This window comes from Grammomys surdaster, unplaced genomic scaffold, assembly GCF_004785775.1.
Source record: "Grammomys surdaster isolate TR1022 unplaced genomic scaffold, NIH_TR_1.0 364, whole genome shotgun sequence".
In the NCBI taxonomy this organism is placed as follows: Eukaryota; Metazoa; Chordata; class Mammalia; order Rodentia; family Muridae; genus Grammomys; species Grammomys surdaster.
Window position 1 is genome coordinate 2,462,835 of NW_021604783.1, and position 14,845 is coordinate 2,477,679.

General features: G+C 42.7%; 1 protein-coding gene across 4 annotated transcripts in view; it reads right to left on the reverse strand.

The window, feature by feature from the left end:
• Ndel1 (nudE neurodevelopment protein 1 like 1) overlaps nt 1-14,845 on the reverse strand; it is a 37,037-nt gene that overhangs the window by 17,519 nt on the left and 4,673 nt on the right. For 2 of the 4 annotated variants that reach the window (XM_028780113.1, XM_028780116.1), the window contains exons 1-4: nt 12,257-12,450; nt 3,898-3,995; nt 2,077-2,230; nt 721-869 (exon numbers count right to left, since the gene is read on the reverse strand). In XM_028780113.1, the coding sequence (XP_028635946.1) occupies nt 721-869; nt 2,077-2,230; nt 3,898-3,983 (389 nt within the window). In that variant the 5' untranslated portion in view covers nt 3,984-3,995; nt 12,257-12,450. Of the gene's footprint in view, nt 1-720; nt 870-2,076; nt 2,231-3,897; nt 3,996-12,246; nt 12,451-14,845 lie in introns of those variants that run through there. The other 2 variants (XM_028780114.1, XM_028780115.1) reach the window with 2 other exon arrangements.

The following is a 14,845-nucleotide window of genomic DNA, read 5'->3' on the forward strand; positions in this document are numbered from 1 at the left end:
GAGTACACTGTTGCTGTCTTCAGACACACCAGAAGAGGGCATCGGATCCTATTACAGATGGTTGTGAGCCACCATGTGGTTGCTGGGAATTGAACTCAGGACCTCTGGAAGAGCAGTCAGTACTTTTTGCTGAGCAGTTTCTCAAGCCCTAAAATAACCTATTAATAAAAGACTTCAAACATCTTCTTGTCTCTCCGCCTCTTCACTGTGTCTCTGCCTAGTTAACTTTGCTTCTTTGCAGACTCTGCCCCAACTTGTAAAAAGGCTTCCCCAGCTCCCATAGGCACTAGAGCTGCCCTGGAGCAGCCTATACATTCTTCTTACCAGAGCATTTATCATAGCAAGTCCTCTGATGGATCAGCTACAAGGACAGTGACTAGAATCATGTCAATCAAGAGTCAGTCAACTGATAAGTACAAAAGAAAACTACTAGGCAATAATTATAAAGTAGTATGAGTTCGTTACAGTGGTTAAGGAAAACTAACAGAGATACTCTGGAGGCATTCGAGATCCACGTGCCTCAGTCTCCCGTGCACTGGGATTCAAGGTGTGTGCTATACCAAGCCTGGTCTGTGTGGTTTTGTTTCGTTTCCTTTAAATTTATCACATTGTGTAAATGATCACAAAGGACACACGACACTGAAAGAGAAACAACACTGAAGGAGAACCGGGACGCTTGAGCTGACAACTGGTTGTGCTCAGAGCGCGCAGCACCCTTACCTCTTTGCTCGCTCCAGGTCGTCGTTGGCCTGCTCCAGCTCCCTCACGTACTTATGCAGTTGCTCCTTAATGGCCCGGGTCTGACTTAAATCGTCTTCTAACACTGAGACCTGCTTGTAGCTCTGTGCATACTGGTGCTCCAGTTTCTCCTGAAAGCAGAGGTGCAGAGAAGGTTGTATGATTAATATGTAATTATCTACTAATAAAGGAATTTCCCAAATTAAAGGAGGGAAAAAAGGTCAGAAGACTTCACCACAATCTGAGTTGATAGCACCCCATCCTTAAACGACACAGACAAAACCACTCTAACTGCCTTAATTCATGTAAAATGAATATAGTAACAATTCTCTCTCAGGAAAAAAAAAATGATCTTTCTGAAAAATAATAAAATCCTTTCTTCAAAATATAAACCTAGGGGCTAGAGAGATGACTCTGAAATTAAGAGAAGTGATGTTCTTGCAAAGCCCAAGTCTGATTCCCTACTCTCATGTAGAGTGGTTCACGACCACCTGGAACTCCAGCTCCGAGAGGCCCAATGTTCTTTTCTAGGCTCCGTGAGTAATGAACTCACATGGCATAGCCACAGAGACACAATGCATGTGTCGTGTAAATATAATTTTAAGGCAGTACACAATAAGGCAAGCAATTTGTCCAAACAAATAATCAGAAGCTTTAGAAAACACCAGAACTAAAATGCAGTGAAGGACAGGCAGAAAACTGACTTCCTATGAGAAGTCCTCAACTCTGAGCCATCTCTTGACTCTATTAAAAAAATAAATCTATCAAACTTTTAAAATAGGAAGCTAGAGAGATGGTTCAGCAGTTATGAGCACTGGCTACTACTCTTCTAGAGGTCCTGAGTTCAAATCCCAGCAACCACACAGTTGCTCACAACCATCTGTAATGGGATCTGTAATGATACCCTCTTCTGGTGTGTCTGAAGACAGCTACAGTGTACTCATATATATATTTTTTAAAATGTTACATACCTATATATGACATATATATCATATATGTGCTATACGTATATACGTATGTCTATATATATCATATACTTTTTGGGAGGGTGCTTGAATTTTTTAAGTACTACTTGGTTAATACATTTCTCATTTGTAAAATATTTCTCTATTTCAAGTACTGCATATGTATGCTCATGCTAAAGCATATGTGTGGAGATCAGAAAACAACTAAGGAAAAAAGTTCTCTTCCTACACCATGTGGGGCACAGAAATCAAACTCGGGTTCTAAGGCTTAGTGGCCTTAGCGCCTTCCCCATGAAGCCACCTCGCTGGCCCTACACTTCCCACTTTAATACCTGGACAGCACTGGACTCAGGGAAGGGACTTCTACAGTTACCTTTAGTGCCTCCACTTCGTATTTCAGTCTTTGGTTATCAGCCTGCAGGTCTCTATTTCTTTGTTCAGCCTGTACTAACTGTGCCTCCAACTCTGCTTCTAATTCTCTGCTTCCTTCCTGGAACTCAACTAGCTCATCCCGAGCTTCCTGGAAGCTGAGCAAAAGCAAAGTGAGAAAAACAAGTTAATAGTTGAGTCCTCTCATATAATTACATAGCAATACAGAAATTTCTGGCTGAAAATTAACATTCTCGTGAAACATTAAACAGTAAAGAAAGTGTTTTATATTTCTTGTTCCACATATATGAGAGATTCAGTGAAAATCAGTTATAAGCTTCCCCCAAAATACAAATCGGTAATTACAATATTTACAAAAAATTGTTCTACATGGCTCAAAACCATTAGCTTCTTCCTCCATAAAACTCAAAGAAAAAGACTGTGTATTTGTACTGAAGTAATCTAAATTGAGCATTATTTTTCAATTCCAATCAGAAATCAACAGATACTCTAAAATCACAACAGCTGGTACAGAGCTAAGCATCACTCACTCAACACTAATTCAGAATCAGGGAGTTACTATGTTTCTCCATCTTTTTTACATAATGCATTAAAACATTACTATAACATCACAAACTAGCTTAGAATTTAGACAATTTTTTTGAAATAACTGATTTCCTCTATAATTCCATTACTTAATTTTCTGCATTTAAACTATTAAGGGGTTCACAGAGTTCCCAGCCTCTGGAGGAATCTGTAACATCAGAAGAAATGAAGAACTTCTGCTGAACACAGAATTTCTGCATGCCCTGGCCTGATACAGCCACAGGACAAGAATGATGAGATTTTATAAGACCTAGTTAACTCTGTCAACCAAAGGACAAAAGTGTCTAAGTATCTTAGTAAGATTTCAAGGCTGGAGAGAGGGCTTGGTGGTTACTTGCTACTCTTCAGGAGGACCAGGGTTCAATTCCCAACAACCATACGGCAGCTCACAACCATCTTTAACTCCAGTGTCAGGGGATCTTATGCCTTCTTCTGGTCTGTATGGTCATCAGGCACTCACAAGGTACACAGACATACATGCAGGCTAAACTCCCATACACATAAGATAAAAACAAATCCAAAAAAAAAAGTATAAGAAAAAAGATTCATTAAGATTCATTGAGGCCGGGGCTGGTGAGATGGCTCAGTGGTTAAGAGCACTGACTGCTCTTCCAGAGGTCATGAGTTCAAATCCCAGCAACCACATGGTGGCTAACAACCATCTGTAATGATATCTGATGCCCTCTTGTGGGGTGTCTGAAGACAGCTACAGTGTACTTACATATAATAAATAAAATAAAAAAAAAAATTTAAAAAAAAAAAAAAAAAAAGATTCATTGAGGCCAAAAAGTTATTTTCTTCCCAAGTAAAATAATAAATTTTCTAAAATACTCCATAGCTTAGAAGCTCAGCTGCCTCCCAACACTAATAATGCACACCTAAAATCACTAAAGTCTGTTTTAAGCACCTCAAGTGAGCAAATGATGAGGGAGCACCAGTGCACACACAGAAGGCCAAAGACAGCCCAGCTAGTCACAAGCCAGAGGAGGCAAGCAATCAGGAATCATAGGTGGCACTAAAGCTTCCTGATATTTCAAGTTGAACAATATAAAGGTTGGTGGTAGTTTTATAGTATTTAAATAGAAACACTGTTTTACTACGGAATCACAACCCTAAATCTGAAACTCTGTATTCAGCCTTATGCTCCAAAGGAAAGACATGGATAAGCTATACAGTATGTTCCAAATCCCACCCCTATTTTAATGTCTTCAAACATTACCTCTGCTTATACTTTAAGGACAGTTCCTTCCAATAAGCAGTTTCTTCCTTTAAACTTGAAAAATCCGGTATATCTTCACCATCCATGATCAAGAAAGCCTGGGATAAGAAAGACAAAGAACCAGGATGTGAATGAGAGTGTGGCACAGCATTTGGTAGTTTCAAAGGTTCTAGGAGTCGCTGGCACTTTCCTGTAACTTAGACACATATTACTCCACTTGGAGACAATCAACATTGTGGATGAGGTCATGACAGGAGATGGTAACAGGGTCCTTTGATACAAAGGCAACAAAGCATTTTCAGCTATAGCACAGGGTTCTGGATAATCTGACCACAGAATTAACCTACACATAGTTTCAGCAGTTAGTTTATGGCCAACTAACTGATCTTCAGGGAATCCAGTGAAGAAACAAACATCAGACTCTAACCATTCTACACAATTTCCTGTTGTATAATTGCTTTAAGACACCAGTAAGGGGTCTGGGGATGTGGCTTGATTGCTAAGACGCCTGCCTAGGGTCTGATCCCTGGTACCAGCTGCAATCTCAGCACTGAGAACTGGAGGAGGGGGGCACAGAAACTTTCAGCAACACAGAAAGTTCAAGGCCAGCCTGGGTTACATGATACCCTATATCAAATGAAAGTGGGGAGGAAAGGACGGAGGAACAGAGGGAGGGACAGAGGGAGGGACACAAACAAGCAAGCTGCTTAGAATCTCCATGCCAAGTGAGACTACCACATCAGGCAAGACCCACATTTCAGATCACACTTCTGAAAACAGCCTCAGCCATCCAGCCTCAATCCAAGTGGATTCCAAGTCCACTCAGCTCCCACGGCAATGACCCGTATCTCAGTTCTTCCCCAAGGAATTCACAGAGATCAATCTAATTACTTGCTCTTGCCATTTCAACTGGCTAAAACTCCCAAACGATCATAGGACAGATTATAGGATAGATACAGACACTAAGATGACTGGCCCACTCCAGATTCCTGACACATTATTCCTACGGCGCCACATTCTTCCTTCGCTGCTTAACTTCTATTCCAGCACCACATCCACACAACAAAAGAGACACAGTAACGTCTACTTAATTAAACTACAATGTGTGCTGTCCAGTAAGGAATGAAGAACAATCTTAAAACATAAAAAAAGCCTTTGAAATGGAAAGAACTCATCTTTAGCAAGAACTCCAGATTCAAGTGTATAAAAGAGAGGCAAAAGAATGATGTTTAGTGGGGATAAAACTAAACATAACTTGATATGCTAAGTTTAAATCTTTTGAGACACTGGGCCAATGTCCCTTTAACCAAATCTTTGCTGATCACACCATCTATTATTACCTCGGTATCTAATTAGTAAATCTTCCAGTTATCTTAAACTGCCAATCACCCTCAATGTTCTTTGAAAGAGCTAGATTCTTGACACACATTGCATCCCTCCACAGCACTGAGTACAAGAGATTGCTCAGAGAATGCACCCAAGGCTGCAGTCATTCACCAAATACTAAGATATTAAGCACTAGGCATGTATTTATCGACCAAATACACCATCCTCTTATCTGATTACACCTACACTAGCACAGACTTGTCTGTATTGCTCTATTCTTAAGAGATGTCTTTATAGCATGAAAGTACTTTAATATGTTAACCACACAAGGCTAGGAGTCTTGTTCAGGCTGAGTTCTAGGGTTCCAATTCTGCCATTAAATTACTTATACAAACTGCTTACTCTCTCGGGGCTTCAGTTGTTCATTTGTTTCATCTAATAAACGTATGTGTACTGATTAGTAAATACTGGTTTGTTCCATAATTCTGTCCTGTTGTCAAAGTCCCAGAAATTCTCACTTCCCTTGCACAAACACAGAGGTTACTACTTGAAATATGGTAAGTAGTCAATGGGTAAGAATGGGCTCTTCAGCAGCCAGGGATCCAAAATATAGGCATCACCCTGTGGCATCACAAACTCTTCGAGGTTAATACTGAAATCTCCTTAGGAAAGGAGTACACTTTAACAATCCAGATAAAGACAGAATTACAGGAAATATGTGATAACATCTAGAGTTGAAGCAACAACCCCTGTGTGTTCTCTAATGTTCTACATACAATCTTCTCCCAATGTCCTAAAAACTATGAATCTATACAATAGAGGCCATGTACAGTGCTCAGCAGTAAGAGCAGTGGCTGCTCTCCCAGAGACCAGGATTCCACTCCCAGTATTCACATGGCAGCTCACAACCATCTGCAATTGAAATTACAGAATTCCAGTTCCAGGGAGTCTGACGGCCTTTTCTGGTATCTGTAGGCACCAGGCATGCAAGTGGTATACACACATACATGCAGGCAAACTACCCATATACACAAAATAGTTAAAAAATGAAGATAAAAACAAATACTCCCAAGAGCTAGGGGCATAGGTCAGTGGTAGAGCATTTAATTAGCATATATAAAGCCTCAGTTCCGTCCCTAGTAAATAAATAAATCCAACCCTGCCCCTAAATTTAGATTATTTGAACACTGGCAACCATGTGTCAATGAACAGCTCAAATATTCAGTTTCTAATAAAAATGTCAATAAATTATGTTTTTAATTATATTTTCTAGAATGTTATAAAGACCAGAGATAGCACAAGAAACAAAGCTCCTCTGCTACTGACACTGTCTTCCAAAAGAAACCAACGAAAAGAAATTAAAGACTAAGTCTCTCTAGTTAGTTCCCTGAGGGCAAGATGTGTGTCTTATTTATAAATTCCTCCAAATCAGTTGAAATAAATGATCTGGAAGGCACAGGATGAAGAACACAGCAGCTGCAACCCAAGACTGCAATGAAGTCCTGGGATAACACCCAGGCCAATAGCCCAGAGTGGCTCAAACATAGAGATAGATACCTCTGAAAAAAAGGGAGAGGGGAATCACACAGAATAGGCACTGTGACTACGAGGCTGTTTAACTAAGAAATTACAGAAGTCCTTACTCTTCTGTCAATTAGCAAAGCCATAAGAACACTTTGTACTTTAACACACTCTCTCTTTCTCTCTTTCTCTCTCTTCTCTCTCTCTTCTGTCTCTCTCTCTCAATCTTTCTCTCACGCACACCCACACACGCTCCTACCTACCTCTGGGGTGAGATAATTTAAGACTGTCTTCATCTATTTATAAAAATTTGAACTCATGACTTAAAATCTAATTTTTTTCATCTTTTTTTAGAGCCTTATTTGTATTATTTCCTATGTATGTTTGGTTGGTTTTTGGGGTTTTTTGTTTGTTTGTTTGTTTGGTCTGTGTATGAGTGCAATGCCTGTGGAGGCCAAAAGAGGACAGACATCAGATCCCCTGGAACTGAAGCTACAGATGGTCATGAGATGGCATGTGGGGACAAGGAATTGAACCCAGATCTTCTGGAAGAGTAATAGGTGCTCTTAACTACTGAGCCATCTCTCCAGTCCCCAAATCTGAAGTTCTTAACTCAATAGATTATGTATTATTTTAAACAACCGGGATAAATCCACTAACTACAGCCATCAATGTGCTTTCTATTTTCACTCTTGAATGTGGTCTAAGTTTTGTCTGTTGCTATGCTGCAAGCTTCCAGGATTTAGTAAACAAGCCTGTGTTCTCCATTTTTACACCCTGTCTGGTTGTGGTAGACTCTGATGACAGTATCTTAGCTTTGCTCTTCCCCAAGTGGATATTTTACCCTATTCAGCAGCCATTTGAGGTTCCTAAATATTTTTTGTTGAACTTTAGACTGTTCTTAGATTACATGTGTGGCTGAACCAGTGCTGCGTTTGAGTACTGACATTTTACTCATCAACAGGGACTTTTAAGTTTTATATAATTTTTTACTATGCACCACTTGATACTATTGTTGATCGTGTATACCATGGACCAGTGCCCTTATGGGAATGTCTAGTGCTGTTAGTGGCTCTCTGGACACCTAACATTTATTTTAATGTGTGGTATTTGAATGTGGAACCAATTCTTCTACAAGCAAGGTCAGAATCAGTTTTATCTATAAGTTTATCTACTCACTTTTCTGTGTGAAGATAGAGGTGGCTTTTGTCGCCTGGACTCTAATTTTACAATGTCAAGGGACCTACTGGTAACTCTCTTAGCACAGCAATGGTCCCTAGGAAACAATACTTCCACATATGCTGTAAACTATGCATTTGTCCCCAGCTTTTGGTTCTTAAGGTTCTTTTTTTTTTTTTTTTTTTTAAAGATTTATTTATTTATTTTATGTAGAGGAGTACACTGTAGCTGTCTTCAGACACACCAGAAGAGGCCATCAGATCCCATTACAGATGGTTGTGAGCCACCATGTGGTTGCTGGGAATTGAACTCACGAGCTCTGGAAGAGCAACCAGTGCTCCTAACCGCTGAGCCATCTCTCCAGCCCGGTTCTTAAGGTTCTTAAGATGGGAAATTTTTTCTTTTTCTTTTTCTTTTTTTTTTTGGTTTTTCGAGACAGGGTTTCTCTGTGTAGCCCTGGCTGTCCTGGAACTCACTCTGTAGACCAGGCTGGCCTTGAACTCAGAAATCCGCCTGCCTCTGCCTCCCAAGTGCTGGGATTAAAGGCGTGCGCCACCACCGCCCGGCGGGAAATTTTTTCATATTTTTTAGTTTACACAAAAAAAACATGAAAAGTTCCATGTATTAATAGAGTACCATGTAATGTTCAATATACAGATACACTATACACTACTTAAGTAGGGTTAAATATAGTTACCTCCTCCATTGATTAGTGTAGAGAAGCTAGAAGCTCTTTAATATGTACAGTCCAGAATAATTGCCTAAAGCTATATATTATTTTGTGTGCTTCTGTGTATGTGTTCATGAAGAGGGGTAAATAAATGTGTGTGTATATTGTATGTAGATTTGCATGCATGTGTGCACATGTATGTGGAAGACAGAGAATAAGCTCAGGTATGATCCCAGCACTGAAGAAACAGAGGTAAGAAGACCCAGAGAGGCAGGAGGATCAACACACATGTCAGGCCAGGCTCATTTACATAGCCAGTTCTATCAGTTCCATGTCAGCCAGAAGCTACACAGCAAGAACCTATTAAAGGAAAGAAAATCTAACAACATTTAATCAAGAATAAGTCAGAGGAGGCTAAGGATGTGACTCAGCTGGTAAAGTACTTGCAGAGCATAGCATGCATGAAACCCTAGGTTCAATCTCCAGCACCACACAAACCAATGTGGTGCAGCATATCTGTAATCCCAGCCTTCAGTAGGTAGAGAACAGGATCAGAAGTTCAAGGTCATCTTTGGCTCATGGCATGTTGGAAGGCCCAGGCTTCATGAGACTACATGAGGCTACATGAGACTTTTTCAAAAAATAATAAAAAAAAAAAATTATGGGACTAGAGATGGCTCTGTGGTTAAGAGTACTTGCTGCTCTTCCAGAGGGCCAGCACCCACATCAGGCAGGCTCACAACCATACATATATTTCCAGCTCCTGGGATTCAGATGCCTCCTGTCTTTGTGGACATTGCATTTGCATGAACATGCCACATGCAGACACATACCTACACAAAATTAAATATAATAAATATATCTAATTTTTAAAAGAACAAGTCAAAGGGGACTGAAAAGGTGGTTCAGTGGCTCTCGCAGAGGACTAGAATATGGTTCCCTGCACCAACATGGGGCAACTCCCTCTCTCTACCTCTAGCGCCTCTTCTGCCCTCTGCAGCCACCCACATTCACATACACATGAGTGTACACTCACACATACACATGAGTGCACACTCACACACAGAAACAAGTTTTTAAAAGAAAATGAATTAAGCCAGAAAGCTCAACATGCAAAGTGCTTAAAAGCCCAGACCCTAGAGTCGCTCTATGCCCTAGCTAGGAGACCATAGGCAAGCTATTCATCTGCTCAGACCCTAGAGTCACTCTATGCCCTAGCTAGGAGACCATGGGCAAGCTATTCATCTGCTCAGACCCTAGAATCACTCTATGCCCTAGCTAGGAGACCATGGGCAAGCTATTCAGCTGCTCAGACCCTAGAGTCACTCTATGCCCTAGCTAGGAGACCATAGGCAAGCTATTCATCTGCTCAGACCCTAGAGTCACTCTATGCCCTAGCTAGGAGACCATGGGCAAGCTATTCAGCTGCTCAGTGCCTCATTTCCTCACCTATAAAACAGTAAAATTAGTTGTGTTTTGAAGATGAAGTGAGTTACTATTGGCACAGCACTTGTAACAGAGCCTGATGCATAAACACCACATAAATGTTAATTCAACTGTAAGAAACTAGTAGGCCAGAAGTGGACCTTTAAAGTTAGACCAGAGTAAACAGACTTCCACATTTAAAAAGCACATATGATTCCTCAAATCCTTTCATTACCAAAGGACCTCTAACATCTCTCCTGGAATAAGCTTTATGTGCTAGACTAAAGCAAGCAGGAGTTCTCACCCTCCCGTCACACTGTGTATTTGTTGCTTCTTGCCTGGCAGTACCCAGCTCTATCCCACTACACCTATTCATCAACTTTATCCTTCTAAAAAACAGGTTTAAATAGCGAATGTGCTAGCGTTGCAGATGATCTCAAAACTGTGTGGCGCTTGCCTCCAGGTACACTGGGAAGATGTGCTCACTGTCACTTGAGATTACGTAAGTGGGGAAAGTTAGCCAATGTCAAATCTTTCACTTTTTAAAAAGTGCTCAAATGGCACATCTACAATTTTCTGAAGCTGCAACGCAGGCAGACAAGTACCCTCTGACCCTCTCCATCTTCCTTAATTCTAGGTCTCACATGGAGTATGAGTCTAAAATTACAACTTCGGCACCAGACACTATCACACTCCCTCTAACCTTTAGATGTGAACAACTGACAATTAACTCACGTAAACTTTAAACAGTTAGCATCTAACATCATCTAACACCGGCAAAGATACTCTGTACAGCACCAAGAAAGTTAATTTTAACTTAAGACCTCAATCCTCAAGTTTATTTTAAAATGGTTTAAAATACAAATGAAAATAAATTTTCTTGGTCTCATGAAAGCATATTCAGGTCTATTTTTTTTATTTCAAATGCTCCGGATCTAACTTCAATTTATCTAATTCAAAACAAAGGCCCTGCAGATTCAGCAACTTCTACTAAGGTTAGCTCCTTCTCTAACTGGGGCTAAAGGTTTTCTTTGTTCTTTACGAATTCCTACTCTAAGTAAAGAGTTTAACAACAATTCAGAAGAGATACCCCCAACTGGGTGTCCTTTGGCTTCTTTTGATTCCTCAACTTAAGGATGAGCTTTGCCCTATCAACTTTCTGGCTTGGCAGACACTACGCTATCTCTTAAGTGCAGTGACAGCAACATAATTTTCAGACTAACAACCAGTCACTCAAGAGCAAGCTTCAGGGTAAGATTTTTCTAATGAATTAGCTGTTTTTTGGTCAATTTATTCGAAAACAAATAAGTCATCTAGTAGCAACTTCTGGTATTATCTTTGACAAGTCCAATGTTCAGTCCTCTTTCTTGCTGAAGAAGGTATAAAAATCTCATGAAAACAGAAACCAGAACCCTGAACTTAGAAAGGTAAAATGTAACTCAAGCTGAACTTCTCACCAGTTAGTGGAACCCAAATAAAAATCATTCAATTGCCCCCACTCCCTGCACCTAGGTTCAATTTCCCCACCCAGCAAAAAGTGACTTACAGTATCCGTCACAAGTGCAAACAACAAATGCTCTAAAATGTTTACAAACGCTACAGGAATGGGCCCTAATAATGAAAAGAACCCTCACTCGCCTTAAACTTAAAGGGTTAGTCACCTCATCGTTTCCCAGAGAAAAATAAGAAGTGAATCCAAGCAACCGGAGTCGGTTGGTGATACTTTCCCTAACTCCAAAGCGGATGATTAGCAGTTCGGGGTAGGCAGTCACGAGACTGCCAGTCTCTGCCAACGCGGGCTGCTCCCGCTCTCGTCGCACGCATATGGGCGCTGGGAAATCAAGATTCAGCCATGCTCCTAACCACCCCGGCAGCTCCAGGGAATCCAGGGTGGGTGGAGCGAGTAGCTGGGCGCGCCGCTGCCACCCCAACTGGGCCACTCCTCGAGCCGTCAGCGCCTCAGCCCCCGGTGCCACGTCCCGGCCTCCGTTCTTCCTCTGGAAGCCCGGGACTCGTTCTCCTGCAGATGCCCCCGGTGGGCCACACCTCCGACAGTAAGGAGGGAACAGTTAGAGCGGTTGGAACAGTTGTCTCCGTTCCGGCCGCCCCAGAACCCAAGCCCGGCCTGGCCCAGCGGGCCCTGAGCCACAGCCCCGCGGTCAGACAGGCTCCCCAGGGGCAGGCCTCGGCGCTGCCCGCCCAGCTCGACCCCAGAGGCTGCCTCGCACCGGAGCTCACCGCCAATGTGTCAAAAGCGCATGTTCGCCGCCGCTCGACCGACGTCTCTGCTCCGCTGGCCTGGCCAGGCCCGCCCAGCCGCTCAGCTCTGCTCCCTTCCGCAGCCCTGAGCTCCACTCCGCGTACCCCCGCACCGGGCTCCTCCCCGACACGTCAGGGGCTCCCAGGGTGTCGGAGGCCATTCTGTGACGCACGGGGGCGGAGTCGAGAGCATGCGCAGAAGCAGGCTGGCCTGCGGGGAGGAGCAGTGGGAGGCAAGCGTCACATGGAGCCGACCGAGGCCTTGCGCGTTGACGTCAGGCTTGCGACACCGTCCTGCGCAGGCGCCGCCCTGGCCACTGAAGGAGGTGGGTTTTTAGCCCTCTGCGATTTTCGGAAGCTGTGCTGTTGCGAGTGTTCCTTAGGCTCAGAAAGGAAGCAAGTATAAAGGATTACTACCTCTAGAAGGAGACAGGAAAAATGTGCAACTGTCCTGGGAGTAGAAACTTAAATTTAAAAAAGGCATTTAGGGAACTTCAGGAACTTCAGCTGTCTCATGCTCAGTGTAATTCTTATTTCAGTGCTGTTGGGATTGGTTTTGAAGTTTGGAGACAAAACAACATAGCGTAAGACATGCTGAGCCTAAGAAAGACGAGGTGAGCCCACGTATACTTTTCTGAAAGGTGAATATAAACAAAAACAGTGCAAGGTGGATTTTTAAGGAGAACCCAAAAAGATGAGCAGAGGAAGATTAGTGGTGTCTAAAGCACCTTGAACTACACTGTGAAGGATATAGAGTTTTTAAAAATGGTTATGAGTTCACTGTGAGGTTTGTTGCACCGGTAGTTGTACCAGTCACTGGTCTGCATTGCTTTGTCACAGTAACCCCATGTTACTTTCATTTACAAGTAAGAAACCGAAAGATGAAGTTCCCCAAGGTCACTCAACTACATCGTGAATTCCAACTCAGAAGCTATACTATTATCCACTACTACGCTGACAAGAAAGGAAACCTAGGCTAGACCATGGGGCTAAAGTGCTTTCCATACACTGCTGTTAACTGTCAGCATTTGAAGCCGGAATCAGTAGATCTATTTTCTATATGGTAACATAAGACTCAAGACAGGTCTGCTTTCCAGGCCAGTGCCCTGGAACAGCTTTGAAATTCAGTCTGGCTTCCCTACCTGACTGAGTCTGTACTCAGTCTAATCAGACTTCAGGCAGGGAAATGATTAATGAAGGCTTTCCTACAGACCTGGTGCCAAGACAGGAACAGTCCCACCCGAACAGGAAAAGATAAAGGCCTCAGCTTCTGTCCTGCCTCCTGGATGAGGTGCTAAGAAACACACTGAGTCACCTAATGGCTGGCCAGGCCCTTCAGAAAACATTGACATCATCTCCCAGACTGCTGCCCCTCCCATTTGCTCTGGCCCTAGGACTGGCATCATCCCCTTCTTAATGAATGGGCTTAGCTTGGCAGAGCCCTCAGAAGCCAAAGGCCCTGCTCTGATCTTCTTCATTGGCCCAGGGGCTGGAATAGGGTTAGTCAGCAAACTGCCCCACCTCCTCCCATTACACCAAATCCATGGGAAATAAATCAGTAAAGAAGATGACAGTCTCAAAAGGAAGCACAAGTTACAAAACCCAGCTTTGTAAGAAAAGAAAAGGTAAGGGCTGCCATACCCTTCTAACTTGAGAAAGCATTCCAAAGCACTCTGGATAGGTTCCAGTACAAGGTCCTTTTTGGACTGAACCAGAAAGTTCAATAACAATCTCTGAGAACGTGTATAAATACACCATCATCTTCCCTGCTACAAAATACAAGAAACAGATCAAGTTCCACTCTTCCACTGGGTAAAGGGTGATCAGCTACCAAAAGAGAGGTCTGGGTCCAAACTCCAGCTAGTTTAGAGAATGCTGGACTTTGATCCATCACATACTCAAAAAAAGTAATTTTAGCTAAGGTTCTACTGCTGCAATGAAACACCATGACAAAAAAGCAAGTTGTCGGGGAAAGGGTTTATTCAGCTTCCATTTCCATATCACTGCTCAACACCAAAGGAAATCAGGACAGGAACTCAAAACAGGGCAGGAACCTGGACACAGAAGGTGATACAGAGGCCATGGGGAGTGGGGGTGGGGGAGGGGGAGAGTGCTGCTCACTGGCTTGCTCCCCATGGCTTGCTCAGCCTGCTTTCTTACAGAATCCAGGACCACCAGCCCAGGGATGGAACCAGTCACAATGGGCTGGGCCCTCGCCCATCAATCACTGATTAGCTGGATATAATGAAGCATTTTTCCCTCCTTTCAGCTCACTCTAGCTTGTGTGTCAACGTAAGACTAGCCAGCAAAGTAATGCAGAGCAGATAAACCTGCTACGGAAACTCTGAGGAGATGGAACATATTTAACTTATGGATTAGGTAAATAAGACACCGCGAAAATCAAAGGCTCACTGGGTGTGCTAGTGCATGCCTGTGATCCTGGAAAGTTCCAGGCCAGCCTACAGCACTACATAAGAACACCCAGGCTTAAACGACAAAGAACACAAACACACACACACACGAGAGAGAGAGAGAGAGAGAGAGAGAGAGAGAGAGAGAGAGAGAGAG